This window comes from Drosophila hydei, unplaced genomic scaffold (assembly GCF_003285905.1).
Source record: "Drosophila hydei strain 15085-1641.00,03,60 unplaced genomic scaffold, DhydRS2 tig00000290-arrow-arrow-pilon, whole genome shotgun sequence".
Taxonomy (NCBI): Eukaryota; Metazoa; Arthropoda; class Insecta; order Diptera; family Drosophilidae; genus Drosophila; species Drosophila hydei.
Window position 1 is genome coordinate 1088790 of NW_022045704.1, and position 19328 is coordinate 1108117.

Sequence of the window (19328 nt, forward strand, 5' to 3'; positions counted from 1 at the left end):
CGAGCACGTTTCAAAGACAAAAGCGCCACCCAAATGGTTTTGGCCTCTACCTCTGGCTTCGACCGCAGCAATTCATATTTCCCCGAAAACTTCGCGTGTGTGTGTGTGTGTGTGTAGGCATGGTAAATAATTGTTCGTGTCACTTTTAATGTGCCACATACAAATTCGGCTATTTGAAGTATTTATGTATATCATGAGCTTTAGATGCAGCAGTCCGTGAGCGACTTTTGGCTTCCCATGGCTCGGCTAAGTGCTCCAAACACGCCTTAAAGCTGCAAGCTGTCAGCACACTCATAGCCAGAGCCCGTTTCGTTCACTAGCTGGCATTTTATTGTTCCATGCAGAAAACAAAAAATGTAGTCCGCTTGATATTTAGCAGCCATGCGGCAAGCAGCAGCCTAATAAAGACATCAATTGGACGATGACTCAAGCTCAGGCTGAAGCTCAGGCTGAGGCTGCGATTGTGGCTGAGGCTTACGGGTAAGTGCAGGCGAGTTCCTGTAAAACAAGCTTAAAATTAACTGCGCTCGCAGCGCGAAAATGGCAACGGCAACAAAGGGTAGAACATGCTACATAACTCATCCATAATCAACACTGTTTACATAAATTTCAAAAATTATTACACGGCAACAGATGAGAGACGCAGAGCCAAGGGCCCCAGACGATGTCTGCGGCTGGGCCGCGGCTCGTGATGAATGCTTAAATAATGCGCTTAACCCTGTGCGAACATAATTTATGGTGTGCAGATATACATGAGTATAGCAATACGAGTATATGACTATATGAGCATGTGTATGAGTTTCAGTACATGGCGCGTCTGGCCGTGTCCCATGCAACACACGCTGTTTTCATTGTTATTACACGGACATTGCCGTTGACCGAACGCCCTACTCCAAGTCCCGCTGCTGCCACTTTGCTCAAATTGATTAATTACGGTCATTTTGGTCGCACTGCAGCAGCAGCAGCAGCAGCAGCAGCAGGAATAGCAGAAGCAGCCACAAACGCTGCATAAGTAGCATAAATGCCATAAGAGATGGCCTGGAAGCCACGTTCAAACTTTAAGTCATTTGCCAGTAAGGACAAAGCCGCCAAAAATGAAATTACTCAAGCGTAGCGAACGGGCCTCAGACGGAACATACAGACAGCGAGAGAGAGAGAGAGAGACTCGGGACCAAAGTCTCAGCATCAGCTACGGCTTCAAGCGTTGACGGTTTTGTCGCTATGTGCAGCAATTGATTTAAGTAACTCCCGAAAACTTACTAAGTGATTGAGTGAGCAAGAGACAGAGGGAGATAGGGAAAGAGCCAAATAGCCTGACTATATCTTTACGACATAGCACATGACTACATGCATAATTATGGATATAAAAATGGTAAAAGGCCTTTGGCCCTTGCTGGCTGTTCTGCTGCACGTAATATGCATTTTATGTTGCAATAACAAATTTCAGAGTACAAAGTCGGCAAAAAAGGGTTAAGTGCAGGACAATATGCTTAACACACTGAAGCCGTTGTCGTCCGCGTTGCTGTTGCCTTTGCCGTTGCTGTTCGCCTTGGGCAGCTTTTGCTTGGCTGAATAATATTGAAATTAATTAGTTTTGATGGAAATTATTAAGTAATTTTTATGTTGGCAACAAATGAGTAGTGGTCGCTGCTTGTCTTTTTTTTTTACTTTGCATTTCGCTTTGTTTTCGTATTATTCAGTAATTATATTTATTAAATAACATAATAAATTAGCGCTGCACTTGTTGCTGTGCCTGCTCCAATTAAGGAAGTGCCACTCGCTGCAAAATGAAATGAAACCCCATCAACTGAGACTGAGAGCCGGGCCAAATTGGCTATCGGGCGACCGGTTATGATGTATATTTCGTTGTTGATAAGATGCTTTAATTTAAAATCTGCATACATTTTTGGGTCCATTGCATTTTGAAATGACTGGCGGGCCGGCGGGCAGGCGGGCAGGTGAGCTGGCGGCCAGGCTCGGCCTGTCATCCGAAATCCGCCAAAATAAAAATCAAAATCAAAATGACAATCAAGAGCGGCACAGGTCGCCTTTCTGACAGATCTCACGTTGGAGTGGACGTCGGAACTGTCAAAAATAACACTTGAGCGGTGTGGAGAAGCTGCAGGTTATTATTATTATTATTTTTATTTCATTTTTCCTTTATACATTTTTTGATACTGCGGATTTGCCTTTTTGGTGGCGGCTTTTGATCTGAAGTGAAGGTAATTTAGCAAACTTCAACTGCCACAAAAGAAATTGCAAAATAATAAAGCATACACACATGCTATAAAAGAAGCCCTTGGCCAAAAGGGGCCAACTATAAGCCTTGACGAGCTTAAGATAAATGCATTCGCAGTTTCACTTTGTCAGATATTGTATGTGGCGAATTATGGCAGCATACATAAATAAGATCTTAGCAAGATCTGCTAATTCATATATGTTGTATAACGCACAGCATTTAAATAAGGCAACATAAATCAGCTCTTAGTCTTAACAGCAGTCATTGTTCTAACGCCCTTTGTTAAGTTTATCTCTACGGCTCAATTTGTATTTGTGTTTATTGCAAGTCATTAGCGTAGATTTATTAATCCATAAAATGCCAAATAAAACCAGCAGCTTTTTCACATGCAAAGCAGTCAACATTTTGTTATTGGTTCGTTATCATCTCATAGGCTGTGAACCTTTCACATTTATACACAATTTTTGGAAAGTTTTATGCCTATAAGAGTCAGGGGGTCATTTTATATCGCAACTAAAGTTCTTCAGGGGCCATTAGCAATTTGCAAATGGCTGCAAATGTGCGTAGTTATTTGGTGTACGAGCATCGACTTTATCGGCTTAACGATGCATAATAAAATTATGGCGGCAATCAGAAATCAATAACAGTTTTTTACCCACTCAAGTTGGAGAAAGTAATTATTGGTCGGTCAAGTGGCCAGACAGCATCAGACAACACTATAGCTGACTCTTATCCGATAAGAGACAAGCTGGCGGATAACATTTCGGCATCGGCTCAGATGAAAGCGGGCGGGGCGTGTGTTAGGCTCCGTCCTGTACGCGCCTTTGGCTCATTTGCGCCCATCGTCACTTGATTGAAGCCAGTGAGTGGTTGAGGCGAAACCAAATGCAGAAGCAGTCAACAAATCAACGCCACACCGAACAAGATGAACGGCATTTAAGGGCAGCGTCAGGGACAGTAATCTCAAACTGACCTACAGCAGCAGACGTGGCCAAGTCGGGCCAACTTTTATTGATGCAAATTGCATGCCTCGGGGCCTGTAATCACCTTCCTGCCGAGCGGCTGTGCGTGTAATTTGATCGACAACTGGCCCGACTGCGACTTCAGCTCGAACTTCATCTCGATTTCGTTCCCCTGGCTTGTTCTCAGTCGCACAGGGCACTTGACTGAGAATGCAGATGCCTGATAGGAAACTCGAAACTGGGTCACATTGTGATGTGAGATTCACTTAAGTCTGATGATCGGGCGAATATGTTAGGGCGCCATCTAGCGCCGCCAAACAATATTCAGATATTAATCGGCCATCCCAGCCAGTCAGCCAGGCTGTTGCTGATTTCTCGATTCGCACCGCATTTCAAACTGATTGGCGGACTGACAGGTACAGGACCGAGAAGGTAACAGCCTTGTGGATGGATTTGCCCCAATCTGGCGTGTCCTTGCCATTTAACAAGCTTTAAATAGCTTCAATTACAGCGTACTTCAACTGGACATGCATAACATTGCATAATGTCTGGCCATTGGTTTCCCTCTATGCAGATCCAGCGTCCACTAGTCCCGAGGTCCAATTAAACCGGACAGACTGACGGGCGCTGCAGCATTCATCAAGTAGGCGGCTTGGCAACGGCCATACCGACGGCACGACAGGAGGTCATGTCACGCAAATATCCATTAACACATCATAAAAATTAAAAATTAAGAAACCATACGATGCAACCACCACCACCACTACGACCAGTAAAAAAAGAATAACTGCAATGCCTGCAACAACTGGAGGGTCATAAAAAACCGCAATGGCTGGAAAAAATGCAAAAAAAAAAAAACAAAAATTAAAAATAAAACGTCAAGAAATGCCACGATAATCAGAGGCAGGCAAAAAGTGAAACCGGTAATTATGTATTATGTATGCACGCCACCAACGCGGCAGATTAAAATAAGCTACTGCTGCCAGAGAGCAGCCGCTGCCAGGACAATGCGACCCGGGACAGAGAATCAAGATGGGGGTGTCTGTAGTGTGGGAAGCGCTTAGTGGCGACCCACGCTGCACCGACCCGGGCACTGTAAGTAGGAAATATCTTCTCTCTTGTTTTTTTGTTTCGTTTTTGGCAATTTACGTGCTACGATGTGCGACGCGCACACAAAAGACTTAAGCGACGAACTTGCAATAATATAAATTTCACTTAATTGCAAAAACAAAGGTTGGCTGGCTGGCGAGCAGAGATTTAAAACCTGGCGGACATGCCAACTACAAAATGCATTAAATCGATAAAAGCAGCACAAATAAATGAGTTCAACACGCAAACGAAATTTTAATGCAATCCCAGCCGAAAAATATGCAAAGCACATAAAATTAAGCAAAAATCGCAATGGCAACAGCTCGCAGAACATTTATCTCTTACTCTACTCTCTCGATTCCATTGAAATTGACTTGCAGGTTGCAGTTAGCCACGGCTCTTCATGCTGCTTTCCGTATTGTCGGCTGGAAATTTGTCGCCGCAGTACAGCACAGCACAGCACAGCACAGCACAGTAGCTTATTTCCAGTTGCTGTTGTTGTTGCTGTTATTATCGGGGCATACGAAAACTTTGTATACGAGTGCATTTTATGCGGCCACGCTGTCAAGCTTAATTTCTGGCGGGGCTTTGCAGGCAATGACAGTGAATATGGCTCGTAATTTTTCGACGCTGTAAGTGTTAAAGTCAACAATCGTGAGAAAAGAATTTTATTGTTTTTGTTTTATTCATAGCCATGACGTTGTTGTGCCTGTGTGTGTCTTTGTGTGTGTTTGGCTGCACTTTTTGTGGCCACTGAAGGTCACTTTGCCTTGATCGCTGGCTGTACGTTTGTTTGTCTGAGTGGCTCCGATTTTATGTGCGCCTTAAAATTTCAGTTTCTTTTTTTTTTCAATTTTGTTTACGTCTCTTTTTGACTTTTTGGCTTTTCGGTTTTCTCGATTTTGCCTTTGCCCATTGCCTCACATGATGCCTGGCAGCGGCCGCTGTCAGCCTTTGTCTTGCTTTTATTATACATATATACTTTATATATATATATATACTATATATTTCGTTTTATTTTTCGGCTTGGCTGTGGCTCATGTTAAATTGTCCGTTTCATGTTTCTGTTTAAATGTCAGTTGTAATTTGTTGTATTAACCCATACCACATGAATTATGTTTAGTTCGAATGTAATTGATTTGAATGCAATTTGAATGAATCGGGTAACTGCAACAACAACAGCAACAATGGCGGCAGCAACGGGTGCAGTTGCTTCGTCGTCGTAGTCTTAGGAAAAACAGATTGAAATTGCAATCAACTTTGACCAAGATTTAATAAAAATGTTCAATTTTTCCCAGACAAGAGTTCTTAGGCAAAGTCTATGTTATGTGAGCTTTGGGATAATGGCTTGCTTGGGGCTACTTATCTGCACTAAGAGGGTGTTATGGTAGTCAAGATCAATCAAAGTTCATCTCACAAATAGCTGCCGCAATTTAGTCATAAGCACAACGTTTGCCGCACTGCAGATACGTGTCCGCGGACCTTGGAATAGTAAAAGGTTAGATTATCACACTTGACGGCATAGTTTCTTAAAATATTATTAATGTTCGTTGGTTAACAATGATTGAAATTATAATTTCATCGAGTAGGCAGCGGTTGCTCTGTCGCTTTTGGCAGCTTTTTGTATATTGAGGCGACTTCAAGCGTTTTGTGCGTAGTTTAACTAGCGACGGTGTCCTTTAAAGCGATTTCAGATTTGTAAGCAAGTGTCGTTGAATAAGTTTTTGTGCATTTCCTTGATGGTCCGTTATCATGAAGACTAACCCTAATCCATGCATATTTTGTTTAGATGAGCAACAGCGGCCTTGTCGCTTGCCGTGCAGCCATTCATTTTGCACGGATTGTTTAGTACGCTATTTGCAGGTGAGAGGCGATTTTCGGTGCCCGCTGTGCCGTCGCGTGTTTCAGGTGAGCACTCGAGAACCAGCTGAAGCATCCAATGACAGCACCACAGATCCAGATACGCATGTTGTCCCAGCAGCCATGCCGGCACCGGAACCAGCCCATCAACATGCAGATTTGCGGAGCGCTGACTTTGTGCACCTCTTCGATATCGATATTGATATGCTGAACGACACTTTGGTGCTGACACTCACAGAGCAGGAAATTCGTCTATTTGCTAATTTGTATGACGAGGTACTGCGCGAGGATCAACGCCAAAGTGCTGCACCAGAGACAGCGGACGCTTGGATTATTCGGGGCATGGTTGGAATCTAATCTCTACAGCATGTGTTTCTCTCTCTGTCAATTTTATTTTTATGTGAATGTTTCTTTTATTTTTGTGTTTGTTTGTGCCATATAAATACCCTAAACACCTGCAATATAGCGCTAAAATAAAACGTGGTAAGATAATAAATACAATAATTATCCAAATATAAATGTCAAGCATTTTGCGTATATGTAAAAAATATGTGAAGAATTTTGCTGAGAGATAAGTTCGCATGCGAAAAAAATACAACTAAGTGATGAGATTGAGATCTAATTGATAATCACATACATTATCTGTGCGTTGAAGATAAAGCTAATCGAATTTGTAACCCCGCTGCACTAAGCTATAAATCATAGATTTCCATAGAATATAATCTTGAAGTTAAGGCAATTAGAGCTACATATTGCAGTTATTGTATGCTCAGATAGGAACGTGTCTTTTAAGCATTTGCATCTGCAAGTGGTGCAACCAAATTGTTGGCCAATAACACGCCATCGATCAGAAAAGTCGTATGTGCGGAGACTGCTAACTGCTGGGGCAACTTAATTAGACGCTTAGTCTGGCTAATTGCAACGATCTGGCCAGGCTGGTCCAGATAATTGATAAGCCTCGGCTGCAGATGAACAGCTAATGATGGCAATTAACAACAGCAGCAGCAGCAACAGCAGCATGAGCATGAGCAGAGTCGCCTGACTTCGAAATGGTGCAAAATTGTTTATTAAATGTTCATGGCTGACCAGCGGGCAGCAGGCCTAGCCTAGCCCAGCTCTCTGGGCCAGCTGGAGTGTTCATTTGTTTGTTGGTCTCCATTGCTACGTTGCCAGTCTTTATCGCCACGAATCATTTTTGCTTTGCCATTTTGACAGCGTTTTGAGTCAACAACATGGCCCGCTCGTTGCCGCATGCAAAAGATACAAATCTAAGCTGCACATTATGCAATTGGCAATGCAATCGTGCGACTGCCCCGCCGAAGTCGAGGCGAAACTATCTCATGGATTTGCGCAATTTGTCATCCATCCTGCGCAGGCGGCAGCTGTCCCCATCCCCCGTCCAACTGCCGCTACCAAGTGCGTGCGAGGGCGTGGTCGCCGAACAGTTTTATTGATAACGCTTGCCAGCGTGCTTTGATATTGCGTTTAGTTAACCAATAATTAATGCCTGTTGTCGCCGAACTGCGTGTAATTTGTGGCAGTTGCTGCTGCCGCTGAAATGCGATATGCCCAAATTACTTTTGAGCATTTTCTTGTTGCAAATATGCATTTATGAATGTCTGGCGATGACTTCGATTTGCGCTGCCAGTGGCAGTGGCATCGTCAACATCTGATTTTACATGTAAGCAAACATTTTTATCGCCGATTAGGCTCAACCGATAACCCCAATCGATGGCTAGGCATACAGGTAGCTAGCTATTGCTTATATATATATAAATATCAAGGCATGTTCAGTTCTCATCGTTCGGTATGGAACGCAGCTTTCAACATTTAGTGGCAGGCTTGTTGTTTGTATCGCAAGTCATTTGTCAAATTGCTAAACTGACATTAAAGCCGCTTTGGTGGGTCGATAAACGCGCCGCAAATTTGACATTTTGCTGGCGATGATCGATGCATATCCAGGGAGTGCAACCTGGTGACATTTTTGCGCCAATTTCGGTCGCTGGGGCATCAGTTAAGCAACAGCAACAACAGCCACTCTGTGCGCATTTTTCGCTTTCAGTTTGCATGCGTGGGAGTTGCACGAATTGTGTCGTTAAATAATGCGCCATGTCGGCAAATCCTGCACGAGGAAGAGGCTGAAGTTGGCGCAGCTAGGGAGACGGGGCAGAGCAACGGCAGACTAAAACTGGTTAGCTGCTTAGAGCGGAAGCGACGACGCTGCCTGCCGTTGTAGTTGCTGTTGTTGTTGTTGTTATTGTTGATGCCGCAAAAGGCAACTGGCAACTGGCAACTGGCAACTAGAGCAACGTTTTGGGTGGCCGTCATGCCGGCCTTGCATTTGATATTGCAGCAGCCGCTTTGTTTAATTGATAGACGACCCACGCCGGCGACAAAGCTGCGCCAGCCATGCGGCACGCGATTTAACTGTTGCTCTTTGTTGTTGCTGTTGCTTTTGCAGCTGTTGCTGTTGCAGAGTTTGCCTTTGCCAAAGCCGCCAGTGGCAGAAAACCCATCGAACTCAAACTGTGCGCACGCGCATGCAACAAACGGCGACGGCGTTGACAGATTGATGCCCCCAACAGCCGCACGGGCATCGACTAGTTCGCCAGGCTTGACGATGCTGCGGCCGAAGCCCCCGCTTCATTATTCAAATTGCTCGTGTGTTTCTGCGGAATTTATCAAAGTCGCTACACACAGACGATGCGAGAGGAGCCGGCACCCACCGGGCAGGGGACAGTATGTGTGCCATTTGGATTGAATTCGTGTCGCTGAGCTGTTGCTCTGTCGCGTGGGAGTCAACTGTTGTTGCTTTTTACCAAACAAAACTATCTACAGGTCAGATAAGATAAGTAGTCGCATGTCCAACAACTTTCCTTTTGGCTAAGGGCAGGCTCAGCAGTCGAACTGCCACAGCCACAGCCACAGTCACAGCAACAGCAACTGCATTTTGGGCGCGGCCGAAATTCTCATAAATCTGTGGCCCCAAAATGTAAACCGAAATATGCTTGCACATAAGTACATATGTATATGTGCACAGTTGTACATTGCTAGCTGAGTAATTAAAGCAGTTTAACATGTATTTCGATGGAAGTTGGCCAGTTTTTGAAGCTGTCACAACATCAACAAGCCTTCATTCATGCGCTGCGACAGGCAGCCAGGCAGCCAGGCAGCCAGGCAGCCTGCTAGCCAGTCGGTTAGCCAGTTAGCAAAGTCAGTCAGTCAGTCAGTCATTCAAAAGCCAGCCGAAATGTTGCCATAAATCAACTCATTTGAAATGCATCAACTGCAGCAATCAGAAACAGAAACAAACTTCAAAAAAATCTCAAAAAAAACCCAAAAATCGAAGTCAGTTACACAAATATTTTTACACGTTGCTGACGACGATTGCGATTTCCAATTCCAATTGAACGAGTGACAATGCGCGGGCGGGGCAAAACACTGCCACACATATTCACACACAGACACTGTGCCACTGTCCAACTTGGCGTGTTGCACAATGTGTGAAAACAGGATCAAAGTCCTGCCTAAACATTTGTCAACGTTTTCAGCGTTTATGTAATCTGCATTTTTTATTCACTTTGCTGGCAACGGGCTTGTCATGAATATGCGCCAATTAAGCATTTTGTCTGTGTGTGAGTAACATGCATCAATCAAATGTTCGCAGGATAAACATTGCCCCAGTCAGTTGGTCACTCTGTCAATTGGACCTAACAACATGCAATGCTGTTGCAGCGGGTGACTTGTAAACTTGTTGAACATGGAATTGAATCAAATATAAAAATTATGAAAATATATTGAATTGAAAATATACTGAGGGCAGAAAATTACTTTTCAGCTTAATTTTGTTATTATCATGAAAACAATTAACATTACTTCACTTCATAGCTCTGTTCAAGCTTAGCTACTCTTGACTGCTCCACTCTTGTTCCGTTAACAGTCGATTGAGCAGCCCTCGCATAAATGCAAATCCATAGACACAGTGTACAGCCACCGTCTAGCTACTCAAATCTCATGTTGAGTGACAGCCTCGGGGTTCTGAAAGGCCGTCGATGACTTTGGGGCGTGGCCTGGTTATTATTAGCATCGCATGGCAATTTCTTAATTGATTTCGTAGCTGGCCATGTTAATTGAACGTTGAGAGTCGGCACGGATGTAACATGTCGATAGTCGCCTCAACCCAGTCAAACCCAAAAGCTTCAGCTACTGCATAGTTGTCCAGTCAGCTGTCAGTCAGTCAGCCATTCAGTAGTAGATTTGTTAGTCAACCTGGCCAACTAGCCCGACATTTGGCTGCAGCAATAGTTTATGTGGGCCGCCAATGTGTCCAGTTGTTGTTGCTGTTATCGTTGAAGGCATTGTAAGTTTCACTTATCATCAACAACAACAACAACAACAAACAATTAAATGCATTTGCACGAGTTATAAATATGAATGTCAAGATGTTAAAGCAGAGATTCGTGTGCTTTTTGACCCACATGGACTGCAGGCAACTGCCAGCAATTTGCCACCTAAAAGGAAAATTATGAGCACCAGCATTTGCAGCTCAAAACAAACGATCGGCAATAAAGGCAAACAGGAAAACGCGTCACGTCACTTTTGCACAAATGGCAACTGAACTGAGCCAAGCCAAACTGAGTTCTGCTGTGTGGCGCACTCAAGTGTGCTGGGTGGGTGGATGCTGGAGGTGAGGAGGATGCTGCGACGTTTGTGGCGGCACCTTCCCACAATTTCAACCATTCGGCGCACAAAGTCAACAGCATTTTCGTTATAATTTCTATTATTTTCCCTTTTGGCATAATTGCAGACAATTTACTTAACGATCAATAGCGGCAGGCAAACGGCAAACAGTCGACGAAAAATTTATTAGCTCCCGCAGCTCTGGCTGGCAGTTTGAGCGCAAGGAGCGGGGCACAACCATGTGTTGGCTCCACACCAGCTCAGATACTGATGGTCGACAGCAGCAGCGCAGTCGTTGCAGTTGCATCCGTGAGAGTCGCGCATCGTGTTGCAGCCGCTGCCGGTTTCTATCCTTGAGCTAATACGAATAACTTTTTGCTTGCCACAAAACATTTATTTAAAATAGAGCAGAGCTTTTCTGCCGCCGGCAATAGAGCAGCAGCCATGCCGGCCCAATGGATGAACGCTGTTCATATTTTAATTACGCGACTTTATCACGTCAATTCACGGTGGCTGCGGCACGATATGACAGCCGGACGGCGGTACAGCGGGACAGCTGTACTGAACCCGTTTCTAGACCTTGATAGAAAACATTCGATAAATCCAACTGCAATTTGTATGAGCTGGACGTTCAGAGCCTTTCCAGGCAGTTACATATATCGCAAGGCTCGGGCAGAGCACAGAATAACAAATTGAACTATTAGATCTATATAACATCTCAGTGAGGCCCCTTGCTCAATCTGTTAGCATAACATACAAATTGAGGAACTTATCAACAACAATATCTAAAAGACATTGATTGATATTTTAAGTTGTTTAATTAGATCCATTAGTTAAATTGTCTTCAATGGAAATTGAGGTCAGACCCATCAATCAGTCTGGGTCAGTACATACTATTTGAGTCTATAAATATAACTCAAACTCAATATTTTGATTATCTCTCAGTTATTCTAATTCGGACACAACCTCCAGCGGTTGCACCGATACAAAAATGAGGAGTAATCAACTCTTCAACGAATCAACGCATCCAAAAGTTTTACTCTCGAAGAGCTCACTAATTTGCCATAATGTTGTGCAGACAGTCGCCCGCTGATTGCCGATAATGTCGGGCTTAATGCACATTTAACATACGAACGTTGAAGGCGGACAGCAGATAGACAAAGAGAGACAGAGAGAGGGGCAGACAGTTGGGGGAGGGCATGACACTCTTAGGGCTATTTACCTGTCAAAGTCCAAAGTGTGAGAACTGCTTTGACTTTTCAGTCATAATAACAAATGAGCAATAAATTTCTAAATTTTCGCCAATAAACAAACGTAATGATCATGTTCATCAGCTGATGATCGTGCCGATGCGGCCTGGGCTGTTGCTGTAGCTATTGCATCGAAATAGCTAAAGAGCCATGCCCGTGCCCATTCACTGCTGGACACCCACTGCTGATTATGTTCGTCTGGGGCAACGTCTGTATAGGCCATAGTGAAAATCGCTGGCGATCTTCGACCATCTTCGGAAGATCAACGGCGGCTGATCAATGCGGTGGTCAGCAATGTTGTTTATGTGCTGCTGATTATGAGCAGGCGTCACTGGCAAACACATAATCGGGCAAAGCGGGCCGCAACTGCAACGGGCAACGGGCACCGGGAACGGGAACGGGAACGGGACTTCGACTGTGACTGAGGTTGCGATGATGTTAGCTTTTTGATGTTTCAACAACGTCGAACTTTGGGGTCATAGCAGCTACGACGCATCGTAAATCATTCATAGAGGCAGCAGCAGTCGCAGCAGCAGCCTCAGCAGCATCATCGGCAGCCGCATCAACTGCAACAACGTGAAATTTGTTGCATTGGCCGCACACAACAAATTGATTTTAGTCACGATACTGTCAATTAGCCAGCCATGGGTCAGCAGCGTAGCCAGCGATGGTACGACTTCTCCTTTAGTCGAGGTGTTGATGCCGGCGAACTCTGCCGGCTGCCTTCTGACCCGTGCATGAGGTCCCATTTGGTTCGCAGCTGCGCCTTAGCCTCGCAGCCCCAACGTTTAGATGCGATTAACGCTGCAAAATTATTGTTATAGTTGGCTGGCAGGGCTGCCAATGTTGGCTACTTTATTAAATCAAAGTATTTTCACATGATTATCACGTGAGTCGCCGTATGCGACTCGCTGACCTCACACGCCGTCCATGTTTATGGTCAGTTTCTGGCCATTGTTTCTCTTTACGACTTTTAATATGCACGTCAGGGCAAATGGATTTTATGTTTTAGTATGCTGCTCTTAATACCAGCAAGTTATTGCTGCAGCCTTTCGCTCGATCTAATTGAGTGATTTCTCGAATGCTGTGGCCCAAAAAAAAAAAAACTAATTAACTTTTCTGTTGGCCACAAGTATTTTAAATTTATTTGCTTAGTTGGGTGGAAATCGTTGAAATGCCTTGGCGATAATTAAAGCCAACTACGAAATGCTAGTACCTGCTCGGCCGATACTCTGTGCTCCTTTTTGGGGCTGGCGCATTGTCAGGCGTACCTGTTAAGAGATACTTTGAACCTGTTGTACAGTTAGAGTTACAATTTGCAATGGCCAGGCAGTTCCTGGCTTGTTCTCATTGTATATCGATGGCGATGCACTTGAAAATCGTGATTTCACCTTTTGAGCATGGCAAGGCAAGGCAAGGTAAGGTAAGGTACAGCAGACTAACAGCAATTGCCGACTGGCAACTGGCTGCAGCTATAGCAACACCACCAGCAGCACGGTTACCACCACCACCACCACCACCAATCACAACAACAACAACAACAACAACAACAACACAAATGCTTCTAAATGGCAAAGTAAACTGATTTACAATCAAAGGCAACGAAGCGCGCAAAAGAGTCGCAATGAGGTTTCAGTTGAGTTGAGTTGAGTTCAGTTGAGTTCGATTTAGTTCCGTTCAATTCGTTTGTTAGATCCCGTTGGCTGCTTCTCCCTTGGCGCTGCTGCGGCTGCCAGAGCCGCTGCCATCAGCAGCGCAAAATCAATTGAAGTAATTACGAAATGAAGGCACGAACTAATAAACTTGGTCGTCGTCTTTGGCCCTCGATTTGGTCGTCTTAACGAGCTTGTTGCTTCGCTGGCTGCTGCTGCGGCTGCTGCTGCCGCTGCTGTTGGGCCTGGCGAATGGCTATTTCGGACTACGGACGTCGGACGACGCCACCGCGCCCAATTTACAGTTAGTTTAAATTAATTAAACGAAATGCACTTAATTAGAAGGCAATTTCCAATGGCAATATCCATAGACATCCGAGTCGAACGTTAGTTCGCATTCGGACTTAGATTTGGATTTCGTTTTTGGACTTGGCAAGTGCATGACTTTTGCTGCCCAACCTCAAAATGAAATCAGGTCAAGCCCGGCCAGGCCACGCCAGGCCAGGCCAGGCCAGAGACGCCCAAGCAAGCAACAAATTTGCGGTGCTGCAGCACCCGGACAGGCGCAATCGATCGCACGTCAAAAACTGGGGCCAGCCAGCATCAGAGAAATATGGTTTTTCATTTAAGCCAGGTCAAGCCGCCCAGAAAGGTGACCCACGCTGCTGCTGCAGCCAAAACGAAAACGAAAACGAAAATGAAATCAGAGAGCGCCATTTGTAAGGGCATCAAACATTTTGACCAGGCCATCAACGGGCCGAGGCTCGAAGCTTGATCGCGGTGCTGGTGCTGACAGACAATTTGCTTATAAGGTTTCATTGTTTTCCAACGCGCAAAGATCAAAACAAAACACAAAAATAATCATGAGCACAGACCAAAACACAAAACAAAAACTCCGAAATAGGAGAAAAAGATGCGCCACACCCGCAACGCGGTTCAAGCTGAAAACAAAAAAAAAAAAGCAAAAAACAATTGGACAGCTCGAAATTAAAGCTATTGTCTGGGCATTGGGTCAAGTGCTGACAGCCTCGGTATTGATGTTGGCGCGTGTGCAACTTTTAGATGATTTAACGCCGGTTTTTCGGGTTCGGATTCGGGTTCGGGTTCGGTTAGATTTTTTAACAAATTCATATGTATATATTTAAGCCATTCAGATCGCGATATAGGGGAAAGAACACCGCATTTAGGGAATTTGTTGCTGTAATCTGAAATAAAAAAATGATCATTGCTCAACCCTAAATTATATTTATTGGCTAACCCTGGGAAATGAGCCAATCAAATGGGCAGCAACTGCTGCCCTAGCCAACGCCTTCGGATCGGGTGAAAGTTGGTCCAAAAACGTGCGCCCAATTTGACACCCAGTAAAGTGCACTCGCACTCACTCCGTGGCCACAAATGGAGTCCGAAAATCGGTTTCAATTAAAGCCGAAACGTGCTGGAAACCAAATTAAATGCTACAAAGCGCGCGCCAAAAATTTTGATTATTTGTACAGCTCAAATTAGAAGGAAAGTCGCCAATGCAAGTCCAAGTAATCAACCTCATCATCACCTTTTGTGGCCGTGGCCTGGCTCAGTGGCGCAGCTTGGCTAGTGGCTCAGTGGCGTGCTGCCAAAGTAGGTTGACCGGGTGGCTTTTGTCGGTGACCCACAGCGACTGCCACATCCATATCCACATCCACATCCACATCCATGAGTTTGGCAGTTGACTGGATTTGGCTGGCATTGGATGCCAGCGAGATGAAAGCAAGCCGAGTGGCTCAATGAAGTAAGTGCGCTCTGTTGACTGAGTGCCAAAGTAATTAGTCTACTAGCGAAAAAATTTGGGCAAGCTTGCAGTTCCGCATAGCTGCTTATTAGGCCTAAATACCGAACACGGGCCAAACAAATCGACTTAATTGATTAACATTCAAAATGTTTGGGTCTTAGCCAAGAAATTTAAACGATTTTCAAATGCACTTCAACATGCTTCATCATCTGCCATCGCCGTTTGGTCGCTTCATCAAAGCAAATAACAAATAAATAAGCTAAAAATAAATCAAGCCAAATGGGTTATTATTGTTGTTGTTGTTGTCGCTGTTATGGACGGCATCAATCAGAGCTTGAGATGAAGATGGAGTTGGCGGTAGTGGTGGAGTAAAGCCGGTAAGGCCGAAGGCGTTTTACAGTTTCACCATATGAAGTTGGCTAAAAATAAATAAACAGTCAAGTGAATAAGCCACATAAACAGCTGGCGTTCAAAAATTAAGTTAATAATTCAAAAAAAAAATAATAGAAAAAACCCCAAAAAATAATTGTTGAAATTTACTACAGTGCGCAATTGATAATCTCCTCTCCAGCCTCCTCATCCAAAAGAAAAAGAGTTTCTGTGTGTATTTTTAATTGAATATTGCTTTGTGGCTTGTCTGGTTTGGTTGCCATTTGGCACTTCCAGCATTGATTTGTGTGGGGCTAGTTTAACGTCTGAGGCCTGATATATGGAAGGAGTTTGTTTTGGATGCGCTTCGAGTGTAATTAAAAAGCCGGTGAGCATTAAGTGTGCTCTGGCTGCGGCCATGGCCCTGGCTGAATCGAACTTTAATTGAACACCTCAAAATGATGCGCACGTAATGCAGATTTACAGCGGCAATGAGGCAGCAGAAACAATGGTCCATGTTCGCCATATCCTCTTGGCATCCTTGTCAAACTTAATGAGGGCAGTTGCCGTTGCTACATGCAACGCAGCAAGCGCTGGCTTAACACGCCCCATCAAGCGGCCCGAAGTTTGCACAAGAAATTAAACGCGAACGATGCGCACAGCTGAAGAAATACCCATAAAGGCGAAATGAAGTTCCATGTCCGTGTATCAGTTGTGCATCTACTTGCCCTTAAGTAAAGTACAGTATCTTGTTGCAACTTCATTTCGTGGCATGGCCCCAAATATTTTCGCCTCGCTTTTCTGCTTTGCTTTGCTTTGGCGACCGCAACATCGGCAGCAACAACAAAAGCTACAAGCAAAAACAACAACATGCATGCCGCATATTTTTGGTTACGGCCTTGTTGTTGCTGCTGCTCTGCTCTGGACTCTGGAGCCGCGCAAAGCCGGACAGAGCCGGCAGGACAGGCTGGAATTATTTTCTCTCCCTCGTCGTATATGTTTCGTTTACGTTTTTTGGTTTGGGTGTTTTTATGTTCTTATAATGCGACTTATCAGATTTTTCGAAGCTGACAATGGCCGAAAAGTGGCCTGCCCCAGCAGCCGGTGGCAACGGCCGCGAAGGTTATCGAGCAGCGGAGCAAAAGGGGATGGGGGAAAGCCGGCTCTGCTGCGGTTTTAATGCGTGCGCCGACGTCGCCGCGTGTTGTATTAAATTTGGTTTTCCCTTGCAAGCTTGGCAAAAAAAAAACAAGATTCCCTCAGCTCTCGCCACGCGCCTTGATTTTTACCATGATATTTTTTTTTGATGATTTTCAATAAAATTAAATTGAAAATAAAAATAAAATAAACTTTTATGTTATTATTATGTTGACGCCGCTGCGACGAGGCCTCATAAAAGATTGCCACTGATAGTCGGGCCAAAATGCATTAACAATGTATGTGCCCGATAAGACGCTACAGCCAATACAAATTGTTGCAAAAACAATTCAAGCAATCGGGCAATATTGTACATACGATCATTGCTACGTTGTAAACAATCCCAGAAAGCAATTGTGTAGATTTGTTGGCTTTAAATTGAAAACGGAAGTTCAGGCTATGATTTTCTGTAAATTGGTGAAACAGGCAGAACATACTTTGAACTATATAAACTCTTAAGCAACGGCAAGAGTGGAGTCTCTCCGTATGTCCATCTGTGCGTTCGTGTAAATACATGAATGTCGTAGGCGTCAACATCTGAAGACCTGTTATTTTAATATTCGTTAATCATTCATTTTTCTTCGATAATTCAACCCATTTCATTATCATTTATAAAATTCTATCAAATACCACAGTGTTTCTAAGCCACAGTTATCTATCTCTATAGCAATTCTGTGTAATCAGAGTATCTGCCAGTCGCGTACACCCCACTAGAGCACTCTTGTTTTTTATAACAAAATCAAGTCAAATATGTACTCATCCTTGTTGTGTATCATTATGTGTGTCACAACTACTTGTATTTTGCTGCCACATCCAGTAACTGGTAATGATCGTTTATGCTGGCAAGTTGCTGCCCTGCCGCTGCTTGGTTTTCGGTATTCGGTTTATGGTTTTCGGTGTCGGTGTTTTGCGCTTGTCAAATATTTGCAAATCGCTTTGACATCTGGTTCGACAACTTGTTATCGTTCGTGTGTACCGTCGCCCAGTTCACCCGGCTCACCCGGCTCGCACATATTTCGTTTTTAATAAATTGTAGCACAATTTGATATGGCAACGCCACGCCCGTGCCGCGACTTCAGCTCAGCTACAGCAACAGCAGCCTCAGCCTGAGCTTCAGGTTCGACTCTGGCAGTTATTGCAGCTGTCATGAGCGCAATGCAAAAAATGGCATAAAGTCTTTGATTAGGCGTGGAAAAATATTGTCGGAAAGCATTTTAATCGTTTTGATTAAAAGCCACCACGCCTAATTAGTTGGAAGTTTTCGCTACTAACCGGTTGGCCAACCAGCTCAGATCAGCATCCCAGCTGTTAGCGTTTGACTATTGATTGGGCAGCAAACCTTTCGTCAATAGGCACACATGTGCGGGCAGCCAATTTAACAAATAATTCATAGGAACATAAATCGCGATAACGCCACGGCTGCCACATCGTCATGCCTGTCTGAGCATTGTGACTTTGACTGCAAGACTCTGACTGGCAGTTGTTGCCACAAATTGTTGCCAATTGTTTGCCAAAACAAATACACAAAATCCGCCAAACGGGCACGCCCATTGTTGTAAATATTTGAGCGTTTTGTATTTTGTTCTAATTAATTTTTTTGTTTTTTTTCTTTTTATTTATTTTCTTGCATCGGCCGTGCACCCGCCAAGCATTCAACACATTTGGCGATAAACATCGCGAAAAGCTAAGCAAGCGAACAAACGACATTGGTAAATATGGGCGATTAGCAATGAAGTTTAGCGGGGGCAACACGTGCTCCACGATTCGCCACTCAGACAGGCGAACAATGAATAGCTGAAGAAAAAACATTACGAACAAGCGATCATTATTCTTTCTTAATTTGTATTGCTCTATTGATTCTAGAGTCGCATTATGAAAGTTGTGAAACTTTATGAGTGGCCCTCGCAAGTGTTAAGGCACACATAACAAAAACGTGCCAGTGCACAAATGACTTGCGGAGCAACAGCCAACCAGCAGCGAATGCTTTTAAATTGAAAATGTTGATTGAACTCAAGTTCGTAGCCTAAGTCTTTCGTTCGCTTCGACTACTTACTTAACACAAATGCAGCAAAAGCCGCCAACGTGGCCCGTTGTTTTTAAGCGTGACACCAAACTGTTGTAGTAATTAATAATAGCAGGCAGCAACAACAAATTATGTTTTTAATAACTGTAAATTTGTAGTTGTAAAAATTTACGATTTAATTGCCGAGCGTTTGAATTTATTATGAACGCTAACTTATTTCATTTGTTGAATATATTGTACTA

The 19328-nt window shown here is 44.1% G+C and overlaps 1 protein-coding gene and 1 long non-coding RNA gene across 2 annotated transcripts; one reads left to right on the top strand and one right to left on the bottom strand.

Moving 5' to 3' along the window:
* The first annotated feature begins 5843 nt into the window (after nt 1-5843).
* LOC111605534 (E3 ubiquitin-protein ligase TRIM21) lies at nt 5844-6621 on the top strand. Its single transcript, XM_023324097.2, has one exon. It carries the CDS (start codon nt 6043-6045, stop codon nt 6505-6507), a length of 465 nt encoding a protein of 154 aa, XP_023179865.1. The 5' UTR covers nt 5844-6042; the 3' UTR covers nt 6508-6621.
* Nucleotides 6622-14655: 8034 nt separating this feature from the next.
* Nucleotides 14656-19269, bottom strand: LOC111605540. The gene is made up of 3 exons (XR_002751813.2): nt 19117-19269; nt 14991-15916; nt 14656-14937 (listed from the first exon to the last, which is right to left on the bottom strand). It is a non-coding gene; the product is annotated as an uncharacterized LOC111605540 (long non-coding RNA).
* Between the last annotated feature and the right edge of the window lie 59 nt (nt 19270-19328).